The sequence below is a fragment of the Crotalus tigris genome, unplaced genomic scaffold (genome assembly GCF_016545835.1).
Source record: "Crotalus tigris isolate CLP2741 ecotype Arizona unplaced genomic scaffold, ASM1654583v1 scf7180000017568.12009008, whole genome shotgun sequence".
NCBI classification, from domain to species: domain Eukaryota; kingdom Metazoa; phylum Chordata; class Lepidosauria; order Squamata; family Viperidae; genus Crotalus; species Crotalus tigris.
This window is the reverse complement of record NW_024096478.1, coordinates 6,651,305-6,672,605: the sequence shown is the minus strand read 5'-3', so window position 1 is coordinate 6,672,605 and position 21,301 is coordinate 6,651,305. Positions and strand designations below refer to the sequence as shown.

The 21,301-nt window shown below is 39.1% G+C and overlaps 1 protein-coding gene across 11 annotated transcripts in view; it reads right to left on the bottom strand.

The window, feature by feature from the left end:
• The window catches only part of ABLIM3 (actin binding LIM protein family member 3), a 180,789-nt gene extending 160,129 nt beyond the window's left edge, over window positions 1–20,660 (bottom strand). For 6 of the 11 annotated variants that reach the window (XM_039352477.1, XM_039352506.1, XM_039352495.1 and 3 more), the window contains exon 1: window positions 19,727–20,660. In XM_039352477.1, the coding sequence (XP_039208411.1) occupies window positions 19,727–19,739 (13 nt within the window). In that variant the 5' untranslated portion in view covers window positions 19,740–20,660. The remainder of the gene's footprint in view (window positions 1–19,726) is intronic. The other 5 variants (XM_039352539.1, XM_039352549.1, XM_039352524.1 and 2 more) reach the window with 4 other exon arrangements.
• Window positions 20,661–21,301: the final 641 nt, after the last annotated feature.

Here is a 21,301-nt window from a genome sequence, read left to right as displayed (position 1 = left end):
GGATTTGGTCTTTGAACTGATTAAGATATATGAAACAGTATAAAATTTTGCACGTTGTGCTTTCCATTAGCATTCTGTCTGGCTCCCTTGGACATTTACATGTGCATACTGTATCCTAACCTAGCAATAGGATGCCTACTGGTGGGTGAATGATATTGTAGATTCTGTGTATACTGATAGGCCCCCTGTTGTATGCTAATGTGGGGACTGCCAAAGCCTGTTTTGGATCTCATTTCTTCCCAGTCCCAAGATGATTGAAGGCAAGGGGTATAAGCTAAAAGAAGGGCCCATTTCAGATTAGATCCCTAATAACAAGGACCTTTCTATAAGCTACCTAGTTGTGGATTTTTCAGTTTGGGGGGCTCTCAAGTGAGGGTTCCATCAAGCCCAGGAAGCAACCTATAAGTCAATTATTCATTCTTCCCCCTCACCTTCTGGCAGACAGAATTTCCCTGAGGATGGGCTCCAGCACAAGTCTGAAAGCTCAGAAGACTAAATCTCTGGTCCCAGTGACCGACCCAAATTGGATCTTGCATCATCATCGTCGTCATCATTGTTGTTGTTGTTGTCCAACCCCCTGCTCAGGCAGGAAACCCTATTCCATTCTGTGATATTCTGGGACACGTATATTTGCCTTCATTTGTAGTCATTCTTAGTGATGGCACTAGTAGTATGGTAATGCTGCTCAAAGAAGAACCCAGTTGTGCACTGTCTAATCAATATAAACTTGGCCAACTTAAAGTTATCACCTCATTCACTGCCTTTCCTCCTTCTGAAATAGGAGGCATCAACCAGCATTGCACACAGCTTGGATATTTATGGGACTCTGCCTCAGTTTTCATCTTGTATGGCAAGGTTGCTGGAGAGCCAAGGGAACATTTGGACCTTCAAATGGACACCGCATTTTTATACGGAACAACCCATGGAAAGTTTATTGGTTAACAGGCAATATTATTTCACTCATTAACAGCCATCCATTCATCCAGTCATCCCCTTCGGTGTTCTTTCTATTAATGGCTGTCTGCTTCTACGTTTCCCATATCACTTCTGGAAAGAATTGGAAAGTAGTGATGATGGCTTCCTGAATTACCCAAATAAAATACCTACCCAAACTAAGAAGCTAAATGCAGACTGTTTTTTCCAACTTTTCTGACCACATTGTTCTAAGCCAGTGGTTCTCAACCTTTTTAATGCCACGACCCCCAACTGGTCGTAAGTCGAGGACTACTCAACCGGTTGTAAGTCAAGGACTACTCAACTGGTGCAGCACCGTTTGCAGAATGGGACTTTTGGCAGGCTCAGCAGGGCAGAGACAGCCTGGACAATTCCTATTGGCTTTTGAAAGCCAATAGAATTAGACTCTATTCAAGAGAGTCTATTCTATTGGGTTTCGAAAGCCAATAGAATAAAAGGGAGTAGCACAGCTAAGGAAAAGGCGGACTGCATTGTTTGGCGACCCCCGAGAAATGGTCGTTCGACCCCAAATGGGGTCCCAACCCACAGGTTGAGAACCACTGTTCTAAGCCATCACAGCAGAACAAGGAGTTCAAGACCTTCTTCCATGCAGGATATATTCCTTTTTTAGGATAAGCAATATTACTTAAAGTAGAGAAAGAGCAAAGCAAAAAAAATTAAAGACATGAGATACAAAAGAGAAAAGGAATCAGAACTACAGGTAGTTTACACGAATAGCTTTCACAGTATGTCCACTTAACATTAATTCTGTTGGGAACTTAATATATCTTATAATGTATTTCTGAACCAGAAGAATACATTCTCTTCATGCAGCCATTCTACTTTTACTCTCATTTTTTTCCCTTTTCCTCCATGTCTACTCCATGTTTATATTATTAAAGCAACTCTATTTCACATTCTGAATTGTTAGTGTATTTTTCATTACTATAGTTTTCTCAACCAGTCTGGTCTTTGTTAACTTGCAAATATGACAAGGTGATGAGGGTGGAACATTAATACACTGGAAGTAATCACATCCAGTATGTTTAACTAATGAATTAAATTTAAATTACATTCTTGTCTTGACCTGACTCAGTTTTTGGCTTGTGGTTTATACCCACTACTCAAAGCCAAGTATGGTCCTTGCCTCCCACAGTTGTGCAGTTCTATTTATTAAACATTTTGAACAACCAATGACCAGCCCTTCCACCACATTTCCATCCTTTATCTTAAATCCCGGCAATACTGACAACAGCTGGGATGTCAGAATTCCATCAGTGTAGCTTGACATATTCAGACAAGTGCCTCTGAGAAAGAAGAGCCCTCTATTGCAAAGTATACAGGATGTTTGAGGAAAAAATGATTTTAAAAATGCATTATTCGAGATACCCTCTACTCTCAGTAATAAAAATAGAGCCTGCAAATCATTTGGAAATATTAATTACTGTAAGGGAGCAGTTACCATTGCATGGGCTGCCAAATACTTAACAGTATCAGTTGCTAAATAACAGATGTCAGATATCAAAGTCTATAGATTGTTCATTGTCAAATTTCAAATATTGCTAAGTATCACATAGCATGTTGATTACACATACTACAGCCTAATATTTAATTTTGGCAATTTTTCATGAAAAACTGTTGTGGGGTATTTTGAGAAAGATTTATGAGAGTAAAATTAAATGAGCTGTAGATGTGATGAGTGTTGTTAATTAAAAAAAAAACTAGAACAATCCCTATACGGATCCTTTCCAAAACATGCTACCAGCCACTCAGAATCTAAACAAGTATCTAGTTTATGTCCTTCACGTTTGTCCTACATATTTTGAGCTTATTTATGCAAACAGATGAGCTAATAAAATCATTTCTAGACTTTCTGTTTTAAACTGCATGGGAGAATAGATATTTGAGTCCTTCCACAAGTGAAAAAATGTTCATACCATCTGGAGAATCCTCCTACAAGAATCAAACTGCTCATAGTGTAAATTTTGCAGTTAACCATAGACTTATTTTGAGGGCCCAATCCTGATTTAGACCAACCAAAACGTAAAATATAAAGTCATCTACTTGTCATGTATAATTTGTCTTCAAAAATATCTCATTTTTAACATGGAGGGATTTTTTTCCTTACAAACAAAAAACTGAATAATTAAACCTCCCATCTGAAGTCTTTACAAACCAATAACAGTTTTAGTTGCTAAATGAGGCTGAATTTCAACAATTGATGGGAAGGTTTTTAATGTGCATGATCAAGATCAAAAGTTGTAGTAAGAAGAATGACGACAAGCCTAAAGTACATACTTCAGGATTTAACATAATTTCATTTAATCTTCTGAAACATTACATAAAAAAGCTCTAAGGGTTGGATCCACTGAAGCCAGATTAGCCAGTATTAGTCTTCAGTGAAATCAGTAGAACAAATTCTGAAATAAATATGTTTAAAATAAATGTAGTTAACTTATCTCAAACAGTAAATTTTGGATTGCACATCATACTAAACTAGGGCTTGAATAATAACCGTTTATTGAAAACACACTTGTCTGAGTTTACATGATACTGAACATCAAATCATATGGTGTCTGAGTACAAAGTCAAACACAATCAAGTAAGCCACATTATAGTTTATCAGTCCAATCTAAAAAAAAAAAACAACTACAAAATAAAGGAGAGGGACAACCTCAGTCCAATCTATTAGCTTTGGGCCTTCAAATTATTTTATATACTAGAACCCATAAGCATAGAAATAATATCCTATGGAATCTTTCTGCTGTTAGAATTGATACCATTCGTGGAAATGGATTCCCCCGCTACCTCTGCACATCCTTACACCTGCCCCATGCTAGATTTTGGAGTGTGGAGATGCAGGGAGAGGAGAGGATGAAGAACTGCTATATGACTACAAGTCTGCTTTCATGGATATGGATAAGACTAGATTTTATCTTTCTCCAATCTGATACCTTTGATATCTCTTGGGCTATAATTTTCATCATACCCAGAAGACACACCTGTTGATCACAAAGCAACAGGAGCTGAGGAACAACTCTTCTTCAGTGTGTCAATCACCCAGATAGTCTCTTAGTGCAGGCCCTATGTAGGTCTTTGGTTATTCAGGTTTTCTCCCACGTAAAATTGGAAGTGTCTTGGCAACGTTTCGACGAAGTCTCATTCGAAACGTCGCCAAGACACTTCCAATTTTACGTGGGAGAAAACCCGAATAACCAAAGACCTACATACAAACACCCGCGAAAACCTCAGAATATATATATATATATATATATATATATATATATATATATATATATATATATATATATATATATAACAATGTGCATTTATATGTTGGGTCCTGCTTTAGTCATCTTCTTACTGACTGATCTACGAACACTGTTTTGCTTCCCAGGATGCTGAAAGAAGGCCGTGTGGGTGAATAAAACCAATTGATTAGGTGTCCCAAGCACTTTTATTAAGCCTCTGTTCTGCTGGGCTTCAAATAGTAGCAGCAACCATCCAATCTGCTCTCTCCCTGTATTTTAGAAATGAATGGAATACATTGGGCTGGCTCCTCAATGGCAGTCACCCCAGGAGACATTACCCCTACCTTGCTATCATATAGTTATGCAGCCAGCTGTGCAGCTGCTTTCACTAGGATAGTTGCTATCAATTTTATCTCAGCACATCAGGTGCAGAAATCAGTTTGCTTTCTCTAAGATTTTGATATTCATCAGTCCGGCAGAATGGAATTAAAACAGTCCTAGGGTTTATCTTTCTCAAGGAGGCAGTGCCCCTTGAACAAGAAAAAAGCCAAGAGGAAACGTTTGAGCTGAATAATGGATCAGTCTAGGTGGAAAGAAGAACCCTGTTGGCAGAAAAAAATAATAATAAATTATGGCGTTCTGTAATGCAGAACTTATGACCCATCAAACAAAATACATTGTAGCAGCCACCGCAGGGGGCTTAATTAACTTGTCATGTTTTTTGCTGCCTGCCTGGGCTGAAGAAATGAGAAGATGTCACAAAACTGACAGACCTGTGTTAGGCTCAGTCCATTAAACATTACATAGGTTTCATCAAAATGCACACAAGAAGCATTATGTTCCTGAATTGAGCTTCCAGACATACAAAGGTTGCTTGCATTCATTGAAGAGAATCTCAGCCAAAAGTGTATTAAAAGGCGTGGAGAGCCTATTTTCTCTTTCTACCTGCAACTCACTACTTTCAATGCTGTTCTAGAGCAGAGGTCCCCAACCTTTTGAGCACCAGGGACCGGTTCTGTGGAGAGAGGTTTTTCTGCAGACTGGAGGGGGTGTGGTTTCCTGTACTACCTGCATCCTGTGGATGGGGCTTTGCTTGTTTGCACAGACCGGTTTCTGGCATGCCACGGACCAGTGCCGGTCCACAGACCGAGGGTTGGGGACCCCTGTTCTAGAGAACTGTAGAACAATTGAAGGTCGTGATTTACAGGCTGGATGGCATGCTTTTCTATGGGGAAAAGATAAGAAAACTCATACATATTTCCTCCAAAATCAGATAAGGGATGCATTAATTTGGATATGGGAAAAAGTTAAAAAAAAATATTATACGAAAATTCCAATTTGGATCTCACCAATGGAGGCAATGATCCATCCAAACACATTAGATAAAACAAAGATGATAAGGTACAAAGAATTATTAGACAACCAAGGAAAGTTAAGATCAAGAGAAGAATTAAAAGAACAGGGAATTAATATTGATTGTGGCCATATATACAGATAAAATCAAAATATAATAAGGATATGAAGGAATATGGAATATGTCGGACATTACAACAATTGGATAAAATATTGACAAATAAGGGAGAAAAAATCTTTTTTTTAATTGAAAAGTTTTATACAGTATACAATATCCCAAAACCCACTCCCCCTCCCCTAACCCCCCCTCCCCCACTTCCCAGAGCTGAATACAGGGTTACAACTTAACAATCAAATTCTAAATAACATTACCCGACTATATAAGTAAACAAAACCATAAAATACTCTAACTCCCATTTAAAATAAATATCAACAAATTAAAACAAAAATAATAATATAAGCAAATCAATATTAATTAAACCATAATAATACCAAATTTAATATATAAGTTATTATACTATCAATACTAATCTAAAATTTACTCATAAGCTAAATGAAATTTTTTAATCCCATATTTATTCTGAATATAATCTATCCATCTTCAAGGGAGAAAAATTCTTAACAAACACTTATAAACTCCTATTAGAAATTGAATTGGAAGAAGAAATAGTAAAGGGCCTGATGATAGCATTGGCCCGAAATATAGGTAGAAATATAAGATTAGAGGAATGGGAAAGAACATAGAACATAAATTACAAATTAACGTTGTCAACTGTATACAAGGAAAACCAATACAAAATGTTCTACAGATAGGCATTTAGCACCGGTGAGATTGGCTAAAATATACAAAAATATGAATCCGGATTGTTGGAAATGTAAAAACAAAGAAGGAACATTTTATCATATGTGGTGGCAATGCCCCAAAGCAAAGACCTATTGGGAGCAGATAAGAAGATGGCTACAGGAAATAACAATACAACAAATTGAACTCAAACCTGAAATATTTTTATTAGGCATAATTAACCCAAAAATAGAGAAACAACTTCAATATATCATTATACATATTATAACTGCAGCACGCATTGCACATGCACAATGTTGGAAAAGGGAGAACATACCAACAAATGAAATGATTGTATGTAAGACATTAGACTGTGCTGAGATGAACAAACTTTCCTTAGAAATAAAAGACAGAGAAACTACAGAATTTTATGAGGTATGGGACATGTATTATAACTGGCTAGAATTGCGGAATAAAAATGTACGAGAAGTAATGTAAATAAATGTAAATAAATTTAAGAGATATAGGACATAGTATTGTTAAAGGAAAAAATGTATTGTATATTATGTTTGTTTGTAAAGAAAAAAAGGAAAAATATTTTTTTTTTTAAAAAAAAAAAGAAGAACATATCCTCAAAGGGAGTGCTTGCAAGGAGACAAAATTTCATGTAGACTCATCTAAGATTGGATCCACTTTAAACAGAGTGTATTATACCCTGGAATAGGTGTCAACATCATTCTAAATGATAACAAAACTTTTTTTTTGTTAAACTATCTCAACAGCCTGTTCCTTCAGTGACAATCTTATTGTATTTGTGGGATGGGACGGGGTCTTGGATTCCTCAGCAAATTCATTTTATGAGATAATTCTACTGTGACTCTACTATATTTTGTATCAAGCTGAACAATTTCCTGACATGTAATGCCAGAGTCACTGATTTATGGACAAAAGGAATATGCTTTTGGGCTCCATTAGTCAAATAAAAATGGCAGTTCTGGTTCTTCACACAACAGAAATTTTGCATGAAATTTCTTGCAAAAGCGACAAAATGTTAATAATTTAATAAGTGATCATAATTAATAATGATCAGGATTTTATATCAAGAGAAATGCAGCAGCATGCATATATATACATAGGAGCAAAGCAATGTCATGTGATTCTTGTTTAATTAAAGGGATAATGAATGGTGTTTGCTGGTAAACAATGTGTAACCATATGTCTTGGAAGATTAGCACATAATAATACTTAATGGACATAGCTGCTAACCCTGATTTGGATGCCAAAAATAATCATTCAGTGCTCTGATTCCTATAAATTACTCAACATACACTTTTCAACCAATATCTAAGCTAAGGAGCCTCTTAACTGATTTTGCAAAGTGCATGTATGTAAATGTATGTGTAGTTATGTTATGTTAGAGGGAGAGAAAAAAAACGAATACCACAGAGATTTCTTTATCTAAGAAAACTGGATAACTAATACCAGAGATTGTGAAATATATTGTATACTACCTTCAACAACTGTGCCAGTCTGAGACTTTGGAAGCGGTAGTCCTAATACAATTAGTAGATATCAGTTGGGAAAGAATGTTTGGGCAAGAATTGGCATTTCTTTTCAGAGATGTTTCTCCCAAATCTTGCCGTGAAACAAACCACTATGACAAATCAGTCCTTTTATGTGACTTGTCATTACATATACACTACAATAATGCAAAACCACAACTGCCACATCTTTAGCTGGTATTGACCTTCATATGCATTAAGTTCTTCCTAAGAACCAAAGGTGTAGTAATGTATTGTCCTAGTATATGTATAGGTCCAAGCAGTGAGGCTTGTAACTGACAATGGAAAATTTGTCAAAATGCACATTTGCTAAGCGTCGTCCAAGAGTTTTTGGTATGACACCCAGTGGGATCACTATAGCTGGTTTATATCATAATCTTTCAACTTAGATTTTTGGAGCTTGATACTGATAAAGGAGAATATTTGTTGCTCAGGGTTGACATGAGGGGTCCTTGGTGCTCTCTGAGCTTGCTTGTTTTCTTCCAGATGTTTCATTACCCAAACTAGGTAACATCATCACTGCTAGTTCAGATGATGTTACCTAGTTTGGGTAATGAAATGTCTGCAAGAAAGCAAGCAAGCTCAGAGAACATCAAGGACCCCTCAGAGCCTGATACTTTGTGATCTTTCCCAATGCTTTGTCTTTTATTATTATTCTTGTTATTATTTATGCTATTCATTGTTATGTTAATTATGATACTTACATACTATATTATTCTGTTAATATATCTATTATATATCTTCAATGATTATGATGATAATGATGTTGATGATGATTATAATGATGATGATGATGATGATGAGAATGATATTGATTGCCTGACTTGGATTTTTCCCCCTCCATCTGTGACTGGATCAAAGACTTTCTGAGGGACCGGCCACAAACTGTTAGGGTCAGGTTTGTCACATCCACCTCCCTGAAGCTTTGCACTGGCTCGCCACAGGGCTGTGTGCTCAGTCCCTACCTATATTCACTGTACACACATGATTGTGTATCGTCTGACCCATCCACTGCGATCATTAAGTTCGCAGATGATACCACCGTATTGGGTCTTATTACAGATGGAGACAAAACAGCGTACAGGGGGGAGGTACAAAAACTATCCTCATGCTGTCTAGAAAACAACTTGCACCTGAACATCGGCAAGACAAAGGAGATGGTGTTAGACTTCTGGAAGAAAACAGAGGAACCCGCCCCACTTTACATTGGGGGGAGCTGTGTGGAGAGAGTTTCCTCCTTTAAATTCCTGGGAGTCTACCTCAGCAAAGATCTCACCTGTAAAATCAACACAACCCAGGTGGCCAGAAAGGCCCAACGGAGACTCCACTTCCTTAGGGCCTTGCGAAAGAACAAAGTGGAACAACAACTGATGACCTTCTTTTACCGGTCCACTATAGAAAACGTCCTCTCACATTGCATTATGGTGTGGTATGCTGGCTTGACAGCTGCGGATAAAAAGACATTACAGAGGGTGGTGAGCACAGCACAAAACATTGTGGGCTGTCCCCTGATACCACTAGATGACATCGCTAGGGCCCGCTGCCTTAGAAGAGTGAGGAAAATCCTCAGGGATGACTCACACCCTGGTTAGCACTTCTTTACTCTCCTACCATCGGGTAGGAGATATAGAAGCATAGCCAGCCGCACCAACAGGCTGAAGAACAGTTTCTACCCATGGGCAGTCAGACTTCTGAATGGGAAATAACTCCATGTATGATAGACTTGCGGGGCTGGCGCATTGTGCAATAAGTTCACATGATGCAAGAAGATTGTGTGTTTGTTGTCACTGTGAGTTGTATCGGGGGATGCACGAAGCGAGGCTTATTGTACAATCTCATTGTACACATGTTGTATTTTGACAATAAAGGTTGATTTGATTTGATGATGATTGTGCATTGTCAGTCACTATTTAAACTAGATTTGGAATCTTTGTCCAACTATCAAGTTCTTTCCAAATACATGAGAAAGGTAGATATCATTGTTTGATGGTGTTAATGTTGTTGTCACAGGATGTAAGCTGTTCCAAGTAAAACTGCCTGTTGCAATTGAATGATGGTGATTTGGTCAATGTCAATGGTGTTCAAGTGGGGCTCCAGATGTTTTTTGGATGTGCCTTTTTGTATATAACTCGAAGTAGTGAATATATATTTTATAACTGCACTTCCCCCACAACTACCAGTAATTATTTGTTCACTCCACCAGGAAAAGAGTTTCATCTTTCCCAAGTGTGTAACACAAATCATTTGACTCCAAAAGAAACTTCGTGAAATTGTTCATTAGCTGCATTGGTCACTTTCTGCTAGATTTAAGTGTGGTGGGAAATGAATCACAAGATGTTTTTCAGAAGGTAGGTCCTTGCTGTTTTACCATTTAATTTCCCAGAAAAGTCAGCACAAAACTAAGAAACCGGTTATAATAATTATAGTAGTACTACAATAGTAGAAGCTTTTGTTGCTTTCACGTCAAAATGGATCAAAGGGCAAGGCATTAGGATTAGATTTCAATTTAATCTCCAGTGGGCAGCTTTATATACTTTTCCCAGTGAAAAGCCAATTGCATAATAGTATTTTGTTTTTAACCAGCCATTATGAATTGGTGGAAAATATAGTGGTTTTTGCACTGTAGTTATGTAAAATTGGGAGATATTTGAAATGTGATTCAACTAAACAGTCACCCAACTGACCACTTCAGATGGAAGTTCTAAGTGTTATGCTTATTCTGAGCAAGCAAGACCACGAGAATACAGTAGTTCTTCCATTTGAAAGAGTTAAGATCACTCAGTGCCTCTATAGAAATGTAATCCCACTTACGTAAAAATAAGATAAGCTGAGCTGGACCACATCAAAAACTTTAGATTAATTTTTCATCACATCTGGCTAGGTGCTTCTAAGAAACTCAGACCATGCATGAATGCAACAGATCTTTTATCTTATATCTCCCTAGCAGGTTCATTCATGGCACCTCAGAATTTATGACTAGAAGCTATTAACAGATTATTATCCATGTAACCCAATGTTTTTCAACCTCATCAATTTTAAGACATGTGGGCTTCAACTCCCATAATTCCTCAACCAGCATTTTGGAGTTGACAGCCACACATCTTAAAGTTGCTGAGGCTGAGAAACAGTAATCTAATCTCCTTTGAAAGCCATCAAAAACAGTAGTGATCATCACATCACATAACAACATATTAGATCCATTAATTATGGGTTGCATCAAAAGGCTACTTTCCTGATTTAAGTCTCCTGCCACTGACTTTCATGGATTTTTGATTCATGGCTCACTTCACCACACATGTTGCTTTTTTCTCCAGAGCAAAAGTTCAAGTTTTGGATTTTTTTTTTAAAAAAATCTCTCTTTGTAACAAAATCAAATATGTTTTAATGTACCTGCACGCTCATACATCTATTCAGTCAGAAGTATATTTGCCATGTGTTTCCAGGGAGAGATTGTAAAAAAGAAAAGGAGCCTTTGAAATGTGAACAACTGACTAAATAAAGTCTTAACCAAGGAAAGCTTGAGCTAATTGAATTTTGAGAAGATATTTATGGGCATGATCACTACATAGGGCAGAGGAGGCTATATTGTTCACCCCAGTGCTTGCTGCAGTGCATGGTATTTTTATAAATTTATCAAAAGGCAAACTGGTGAAGTGTATGCATTTATCTATTTATGTTTTTGATATACCATCAAAATCCAAACTTCTCCTGGCACTTTACAAAAATAAAAAGCAGAGCAGAAATAACATTTTTTAAAAATCAAATCAACTATAACATAATTACAGCTACCCAATGGCAGGCGAAAATCAAAAGCAACTTCAGCTTTCAAACATCCTATGGAATAATTCCATCTGGACAGACTTTTGAAACGAGGTTGTCCTTTTAGAGACTGAGTGCCCAAAAACTGGCCCCGCCCCCACCCCATCCCCCACCCCACCTGCTCACAGGGCCACTCACCGCCTCCAGGGCCCGCCGCAGATCGCCCAGGCAGCCCAGCAGCGCCATGGCGGCCACGCCCTCTGCCTGTACCCCGCAGCATCAACTGTGTGGGATGGGGCGTGAGGGCAGAATCTTGTCTACGCTGCCTGGCTGCCATGTCCTTGGTTGCTCTGCTCCGTGTGGGCCACACTTGGAGGCAACTCTCCTCCAGGGGGGGCTGCTGGTGAGGAGGGGGTCATAGGGGAGGTGAGGCTGGGGCAACGGCACTTGTGCCCACAGAGAAGACTCCAAGTGCCGCCTCTGGCACGCGTGCCATAAGTTCGCCACCACTGTCCTAAGTGATGGAAGAAGACTGTTCCATAACGTGGGGGTAACAGCCAGGAAACATGACCCCAGAGCCTCACTAATCTCACTACGCAGGATGTTTTATATCTATGGGTATGCAGTTCAGTGCCTCCCCTTGACCAAGAGCAGCATTCCCATCTGAATCCAGCATCCTGGATAGAACCTGGGAAAAGCGATCCTGAATGTTCACAGGAGCCAAGCCACTTGAAGTTTGCAACTTACATTTTGAAGTGCATGAGGAGCTCAGTGGCATCCAATGCAGCACCTGCAATGTAAATTTCTCACTGTAACCCAGGGGTCCCCAGCCTTGGCAACTTTAAGACTTGTGGACTTCAACTCCCAGAATTCCCCAACTGGCTGGGGAATTCTGGGAGTTGAAGTCCACAGATCTTAAAGTTGCCAAGGTTGGGGACCCCTGCTCTAACCCACTCAGTCTCTGTTCTCTTCCATTGCATTTTTTCTTCTTCTCTTTCCCAGGTTGGTGGTTTTTCCCTATGAAGTAATGGGCTGCCTCTCCTTGCAATGCATTTATTTTATAAGATTGCCTATAAGGCTTAGATGGGGCTCAGATCTATTTTTATAAATAAAGATAATGCTGGCAACTGCTCCTTCTGTTGACATCTTTCATTGATCAATCAATCAATCAATCACATTAATTAAAATAGCTTAAAATGAAGTCAAGTGGGGTGGGGAGCCTGATGGGTTCTAAAGGAAGTGTCTATGGGAACACTGTCATTGTGGGCACCATATGCCTACCCATGGGCATACAGGTAACAGATCATCTGAAATAAATAGAAAATGCTAAGTAAGAAAAAAGAGTCAGTTAAAGATACAGGTAAAAGTAATACATGTAGCTTTGCCATACATCACGTTGTTCAAGTCCTTCTGCATGAGCATTTAGTACTATAGGAACTACATAGTTGGTAAATATCTTCTTTCCTTCTGACATAGACATATGTCCTAATATCTTTCCTTCTGACATAGACATATGTCCTAATAATAAGTATAGCAATGGTTGGCATGCAGGAATCTTAGGAGGGGTTAGATAGGCAATACTTGCAAGTCCTGCTGTATCTATAACATGTTTTTCAAACTTGCAACTTTAAAATGTGTGGACTTCAAGTTCCAGAGTTCCCAAGTCAGTATGGATGGTGCTGACAATAAGCTATGTAGAGCAATAGCTTCATGCGTATAAATTACAATCCTAAGGCTCTTAGTCAATCCTCTCAAATGCTAAATTAACTCTACTATCACTGAGGGAACAAAGGGCCTTTCTTCTCGTGCAGTTCTCTCCAACAAGGTCTAGTGTTTCCATATGTAATGGAAAGAGGACCATGTTCTTATTTCTTTGACTGCATTGCTCCAATATATTATATGCTATCTTCACATGGAAGGCCATGGAAGTAACAACAGATGTACTGATAATTAAAGAAATATAAATCAAAATGAACATACTGGATGCCTATGTCTCTAAAATTAGACAAGAGCAGTATATTTATTTAATATTTATGTGTTATTTATATGTAAGGGTGTAAGTTTATACTATGTTGTATATAGCATGTTTAAATGTATGTTATGTACAGTATGTGTACACTTTTGAGAGCAAGCAACAAAATTTCATTTTTAATGTGTGCCCATAGTAAAAAATGACAATAAAGGTTATTCTATTCTATTCTATTCTATTCTATTCTATTCTATTCTATTCTATTTTATTCTATTCTATGTCTAGTCTAGTCTAGTCTAGTCTATTTGATGTTCTGTGCCAAGCTGACAAGTGAATCTGGTTTGCAGGGCACAAAGAAGCCATCATACGGTATCCAGACCTGCTTATGATTTGCAGCAACTCAGAAAAGTCTATTCAATGAAATTATGCCATATAATGATCTATTACACCCAAACAGCCCATAGCACTCATCATATGATGACAATTTCAGCCAATCCTTATGCAATGACTATTTTGCCACAAGAAGGTCTATAGTGATAACCGAATACATAGAAGATATTTAGGACAAAAGAGTCATTCTCTCACTTTTCTTTTTTATGGACAGAATCCTGAAATCATTGAAGTACATGGCTTGGATAAGAACTTAGTGGAATCTACTGTATGAGGAAGATACTCAGCTGTTGTACACAGCCATAATTCCATTTAAATAAGATCTGGTGTTAATTTATATTAGCTAAAATTTCTGTCCCTTGCCCCTTGTTGGTCTGTTTGAAAATGTGAAAATCAGGGTTATATTGTATCAAGTACAAGCAATTCAATTTGCAAAGTTGATTTGTGATCATTTTATTTGTCCTCTCAACAAGCTTACATAAAATTTAAACTGTATTTAAAGACAGGAAACTGAGGCTAAACTAAGGAAAGTTTTCAAGTCAACTCTCCCAAGATTTAGCCCTTGTAGTTTGGTTAACCTATTTTTTAAATGTTTAACCACCTGGTTTTCTTATTTGTACCATAAAATTTTTTGCCGCTTACATTTCTATCTCAAAATCTCTGGCTGTTTTCATAGAGAGGCATCATTTGAGTGCCAATGTCTGGGTTGTGAATGCTTGGCATTACTGTTAGGTGACCGAAGAATATCTTCTCATTGAGCCTAGAATACATGGGATGTTTTTGGACACTGAAACTTATTGGTACACTCAATTTAGTGGCAAATTAATAGCAAGAATAATGATTCGAAGGAGCAATCAGATCAATAGCACTGCATATTTCTTTGTATATGGGTGGAAGACAGACTGTCCTAAGAAGAAAAAAATTCCCTGTAGAATAAGCTTCTGCTGGTCTCCTTTAATCCAGCCAGAACTCATTTCTTCAGACAAGTTAGCTATGCAGCAAACGACAGAGCCTTTTAGCTATAAGGGCACAGAGAATCCATTTGCATTATCCAGTTGTCAAATTCCATGTACTAGATATGTAATTCAAGAGAACATTATCCTCTGCAAATTTTAGCTTCTGTCAAACAGTCACCTTTGTACAGTCCATTGCTTTCTCCCAAAATTTAGTAACGTTGTAGTTATGGTAAAATCACATGTTTCAAAGAAGCATTGTCTTTTATTACATATCTAATAAAATACTGTCCTAGACAATCCTTTTCTATATAAGTATAAGGCAAAGATAAAAGAGTCCCTGCGGGGTTTACTCCACTTGTTATAGCTGACTTTAGGGGGCGATGCTCATCTCTGTTCCTAGGCCGTTGAGCCAATGCTATCTGAAGATGTTCCTGTGGCCATCTGGCCAGCATGTCATCACACTGCAGCGCAGTGTCCAGTGAAACACCTTCCTACCGAAGTGGTACCTATTTATCTACTTGCATTTGCATGCTTTCGAGCTGCTAGGTCAGCAGGAGCTGGGGTAACAGGAGCTCACCTGTTGCACGCACTCAGTTCTTGAACCTGGCCTGTCAGTTTTCCAGCCAACAAGCCCAGCATCTTAATCATTGAGCCATTGTGACACCTTATACAGATGTAATAGAGTTCAATAAATTCTAAATATTATTTTTATTATAATAGTCATAGTTTAAGGTGAACCGATAGTCTTACTACAGAAGTTAAGACACTCTCCCATTATTTAGGCAGTATAAGAACCTCTAATTCCTCATATTTAACATCTGCATATAAAATTGATTTAAATATTAACAAATATCTAAAAAAACTAATAGTATGATTTTAGATTTAAAAGATTTAACCAGTTGTTCTTGTATCTTGGCTATCCTAGAAGTTAAAAATGCTGCTGCTCCCAAAAAATGTTGTTAGCAAATGTTGAAGTTGCAAATATTACCACTAAGTTACATCTGATAGATGATATTTGTCTCTTAGCAGAGTTTATATTAAAAATTTATCCTCATATCTATCAATTGGTACAAAGACAATATCCCATTTTCACCCAATTTTACCATATTGCCATCATTTTCCCAATTGTTACTGTTTGATTCTCTCATAAAGTTAATTTAGCATGGGAGAAAGGATCAAATATTTCTTTAATCATTACATTCCTAATATATTTCCAGAGATACTAAAGTTTTAGTATATTTACATCTTAATACCATCCATCCAACCAAAGCTACTATCAGAAATTTAACACCAATTGTTGACTTCCAATATTAACACTTGATAATAGGTAAGCTTGGTAATATACCACCAGATTTGACCAAGGAAGCCAGCATTGCCAGAAGACATTTCCTGTGGTGATGTATCAGCATGGCTATATACCAAAGGCACACAGAATGCTATTGCCTTCCCATCAAAGTGGTACCTATTAATCTACTCGCATCTGCATGCTTTCAAACTGCTAAGTGGACAGGAACTGGAACAAGGAACGGGAGCTCATCCCATTGCGCAGTGCTGGGGTCTTGAACCTAGGCTGTCAGTTTTCCAGCTGACAAGCTCAGCATCTTTAACCACTGAGCCATTACACCCCCTTTTGGAATTGTATTAGCTATAATAAAATAATAAAGAATTGTTAAGATGATGAATTAAAATAGTTAGCCCTGCGCTCTAGAACACAGTGTGACATACAATGCTATCCTAAGCATGTTTACCTGGAAGTATGTTTTTCAAAGAAAATAGGACCTACTTTCTTGTATGTGTTCTCAAACTGTGCAGTTAAATACTTGTACTAATGATTAGATATTACCCTCTAGGACAGGGGTCCCCAACCCCCGGTCTGTGGACCAGTATCAGGCTGTGGCATGCCAGCAACTAGTCCACACAAACAAGGAAAACCCCATCCACAGGATGCAGGCAGCACACAAAACCACACCCCCTCTGGTCCACAGAAAAACCTCTCTCCACATAACTGGTCCCTGGTGCCCCAAAGGTTGGAGACCTCTGCACTAGGAGATACTATGCATCTTAATATACTAAAGGGTATGATCATGGCTTGTGGTGAAGTAATAATTCAAAATCAACCCTGATCTAAGTCGCTATATATATTAATGCCACCATAGTCTCATATAGGACAAACCTCTCCAATCTAGTGTCATTCAGATATGGTCAGGTTCTAAAAGATATCACTGTTGGAGAAGGTTACTCTAGGGAGATCAAGCAAAGAGAATTTCAGGATGATCTACAATAGTTGAGGATAATAGGAACTGGCAGATTTATTTCTCTTAACAATATCTCTTTCATTATTCCCATATAAATGAGAGGTTGTCATTCACTCCAATAAGGTTAATTAAAGAATAGCTTTTTTAGTTTCTATTGCAGTAAGAGCAGTATGTAAATCCCTCCAACTACTGGTTGATTTCATTCATTTGGGCCTTCTTGGAATAAAAATGATTGCAATAGAAGCCCTTGCCTTCTACCCAAGATAATGACAGATTGGTACTGCCCTAGGATTATAGTACATGGTTCTATGGTCTGAAAGCAGTCGTATTACATTAACAAAAATACATCTGTGGTTACTTTTGAAGCTAGTAACTCTGTGGGATTTCAATTTTGGATTAATTTGAAAAAAGTAGTTCTTGCTTTTCAGACTTCCATAAATGATAAGAAATAATCCATTGCAACATGGCAAAAGAGCACAAAGTGCTTTGTAATGATACTGGACCAGTATCACATCATGGTCCAGAGGGGAAGCAAAGGCACACAAATGTGACATGACAGGTGATCATGGCTGAGCCCACTTTGACTCAGCCAGCATGGGTCAAATTAAAAATAGGCCCAGGCTAAGCAAGAACATCTTGATATAGGTAAAACATCACACTGCTTTTTTCATATTCTTAAAATCATAGTAATAAACATGGCAAATGTATATTATATTTGTAAAATGGCTTCTTCCCACTCAGCACTCTATAGCTGGATATTCTCATTGTCTGTAGCTAGTATAATTGGGAGCACAGGCCCAACATCGGAAGCCCTGAGTTGCAGAATGGTGCTGTGGAAGTAGACTTTGAATAGAGTGCAGAAAGTGCATACAACTGTAGAGGGAGTTGAGAGGGAGGGAGAACATTCCTGGAATAATAATAGATTTATGAAACATTAATCCCACATCATTACCAGCAGAAAAGGACCAGCATTACCCAGTTGTTGGTTGTGTTTGATAGGACTGCTCTCCCATTCTGTTCAGCCTTGTTTTTCTGCCACCCAAGCAGAAAACACCCCGGTCTTGAGTAAGACACCTTGATGGGTGGTGCAGGTGAGCTCTAGGCTTTTGTTATTAGGCAGCTACTGGATGGAGCAGGATATATTAGTAGGGCCTATTATCTATGCCTATTATCAGAGCATTCTTTCTAGCTCATAATTCAGTTGTGATTCATAAGGAAAACACCAGGACAAATTTATTTCTGGAGAAGGGGACATGTGAAATCTAAAATCACTCAATCTTTGGGCTGAAATATTTTCCTTGGCTGTCTCCTTTGGAGCAGCACTAGCACTACCTGTTTGTCCCAAGAAATCTAGGACCAACCCAGCAAAAAGAAAGAGGGAGGAACCTGAAGAAGAACACTGAAATTAATTGGCTGATGCCCTTTTGGGGGGAAATCCCCTGCCAAATATTTGCTAACTGCAATATCAAGTCAAATCCCAAGGACACTGATGGAAATGAAGAGTTTTCTCATGAACATGTAGACCTACATCATTGTCAAGACCATTGGTTAATCTAGATGAGACATTTAACTCTCCAGGATTATAAGCAAGAGTTTTTGACCCAGCCCTGCAAACCTACCAACTTACTCCTTTCCCCCAAATCCTAGAAAATCTGAAATCTCAATATCTTAAAAACTGCTAAAAATTTCTCCTCTAGCTGTCAGGCTAGGCTACAAGGTGGCTTCATTTGCCTCACAGATGAGTGAAAATACTATTAAACACCGTGAGAAATAGCAAGGCTAACATCAACCCCAACATTTCTGACCGATTTGTCCTTTATTTGCTAAATTCAATGCTATAGAAACGGAAATGCTCCTATCTTTAAACTGGTCTGTCACAGTTCCCTTTCTTAACCTCTTTTTACTCCTTTGCAAATTCAGAGGTGGCACTTTTCTTAATCTTCTTGCCATTTCTTTTATTCTAATCAATAGGCACTATCAGTATTGTCCACTTCAGAGACACCTTTCAGTCTGATGAAAGAGTGGGAAACTGGGAACCTATCGATGCACCTAGCTATAGTCATAGTTTCATTTCCCAATCCTGCCCGCCCTTCCTCTGAACTCTGCCCTGAGATGCCACTGAAAAGATTACACCTATCTTTACTTAGAGACACAAGTGGGGGCACAACCTCAAGACACGTGAATTTACTATTTTAACGTAGAGTAGTTAGGTGTTTGTAGATGTCACAACCACCCACCCCCCAGCCTCCATTTAAATCGAGTTGTCAAAATTCTAGCTGTGGGAGGGAACTAGGGCTGAAGATCAGCAGGTGTACCCATCCCACATCACATTCCACCTTTTCTCATTCCCAAACCCCAAACCGGGGGAAAAAAAATTCTCAAAACCCCTAAACCTGGCCCATCCTGCTGTGACCCCCCTCGTCCCCGCAAGGCGGAGTGCAAAAGAAGCCGCTGCTACTCCCCCTTCCCGCAAAATCAAGGGAGAGCCGTACTTACTGCTGGTGCTCATGGTGATCCGGCGCCGTCCTTCTCATTCAACAAAGGGAGGGAAACGCTTGCTGAAATTCTCTCCGATTCCTTTCCGTTGCCCCCTCCCTCTCTTTTCTTTTGGAGAAAAGAACCCCTCTTTTCTCCCCCTTTCTGCTTTCAACCGGGTTCTTTTCTTTAAAAGGGGGGGAGGAGAAAAAAAAAGAGAAAAGGGGGCGGGCGACTAACGAGCTTTCCTAGAGAAAGAAATGTGTATTTCCCATCAATTGCAGCCTAAGCGATGCGCAGGTATTTCTCCTTGACCCGGTGCTATTTTCTCTCTGGGCTTCTGCCTTTCTGCTCAGTCTTGGGCGGCCAGAGAATAAGGTCAGGGGTGGGGTTATAACAGGAGCGAAAGGCAATCGGAGACGAGGAGGCGGCAGCGCCCTGGGAATCAGACAGGACAAGGTGCCTTCTGGGCTCACACCCCCGCCGATCCCCGGCGCGTAGCCTTCCTCAGATCTTCCTCAGCTGGGCTTGGCTTCCCACTCCCGGCTGCTACGTCGTCTTCGGAGCCTGGAGCTGTCATGCAGTGCAGAGCGATGCCAGCTCAAGCCCTCCTAGAGCCGAAGGGGGTGTGAACCGGAGTGGGGGGGGGGGAAGAACCGGGAAGGGAGCCGAGTCGATGCGCCCAGCTCGCTGATTGAACCAACAAGCCAAGTCTTCCCTCTGGTATCTCCGGGTGCTTCTCCCCCCCACACACCCCGCCTCCTTCCTCTGGACGGTTTACACAGGACTTGCGAGCTCCAGATCCTAAATCTACTCGCCTAGCACTCGCCTCGCTTCTTTCAGCCAAGTTTGTCAATAGACGCCTTCTTTCAGGTGCAGCGGGAGGAGTTTTCCTGAGGATGCGGCGGGGCTGACTGCAAATTTGGATGGAAAGGGAGGACCGAGAGGAAGGCGAGGGAGGCGGGAAAATAGCTCCATTGGGCAGGGTTTGCTTCGCGACTGGTGAAAATGGGATGTTGCCTTTCGCCATCTAGTGGTGGCGAGGTGGCTACCCTCGCAACAGACGACGCATTCAGTGTGCAAGAGATAGAAAAAAAAAGACACTGTAGTGTAATCTATGAGTTATATTTGGGTTAGTGAAAGCCCAACTACAGTACAGTCTTGTGGAAATATTTCATATTGGTTTGTGGAGTTCCTCAGTCACATGGTGTTGACCTGTACAATAGGATAAATAGAGCCAGGGACAGTGGTGATTATATTCATTTAGTGAAAGTAATAAACAAATTTGGCTCATGAGTTATTATTCGCAATAAGTATAAAGGCCTACTCTGGGACTAATTCAGAATTAAGTAATATCAATGTATTTAAAGAGTATTTGGTGTTTTATATGTTTCATAACAGAGAGATTCTGAGATGAGAAGAAACTTATTTTTTTTCTAAATAATTATAAATCACATACAGGGACCATAAGTATATATTACAAAGTCCACAACATAATTGTTCTTTTATTCGGTTTCACACTTTGCATTGTAAGAGGAATTGACTCAAGCCTTTAAAAACTCATGCTAAATGTTAGCTAGAAGACAATTCATTAAA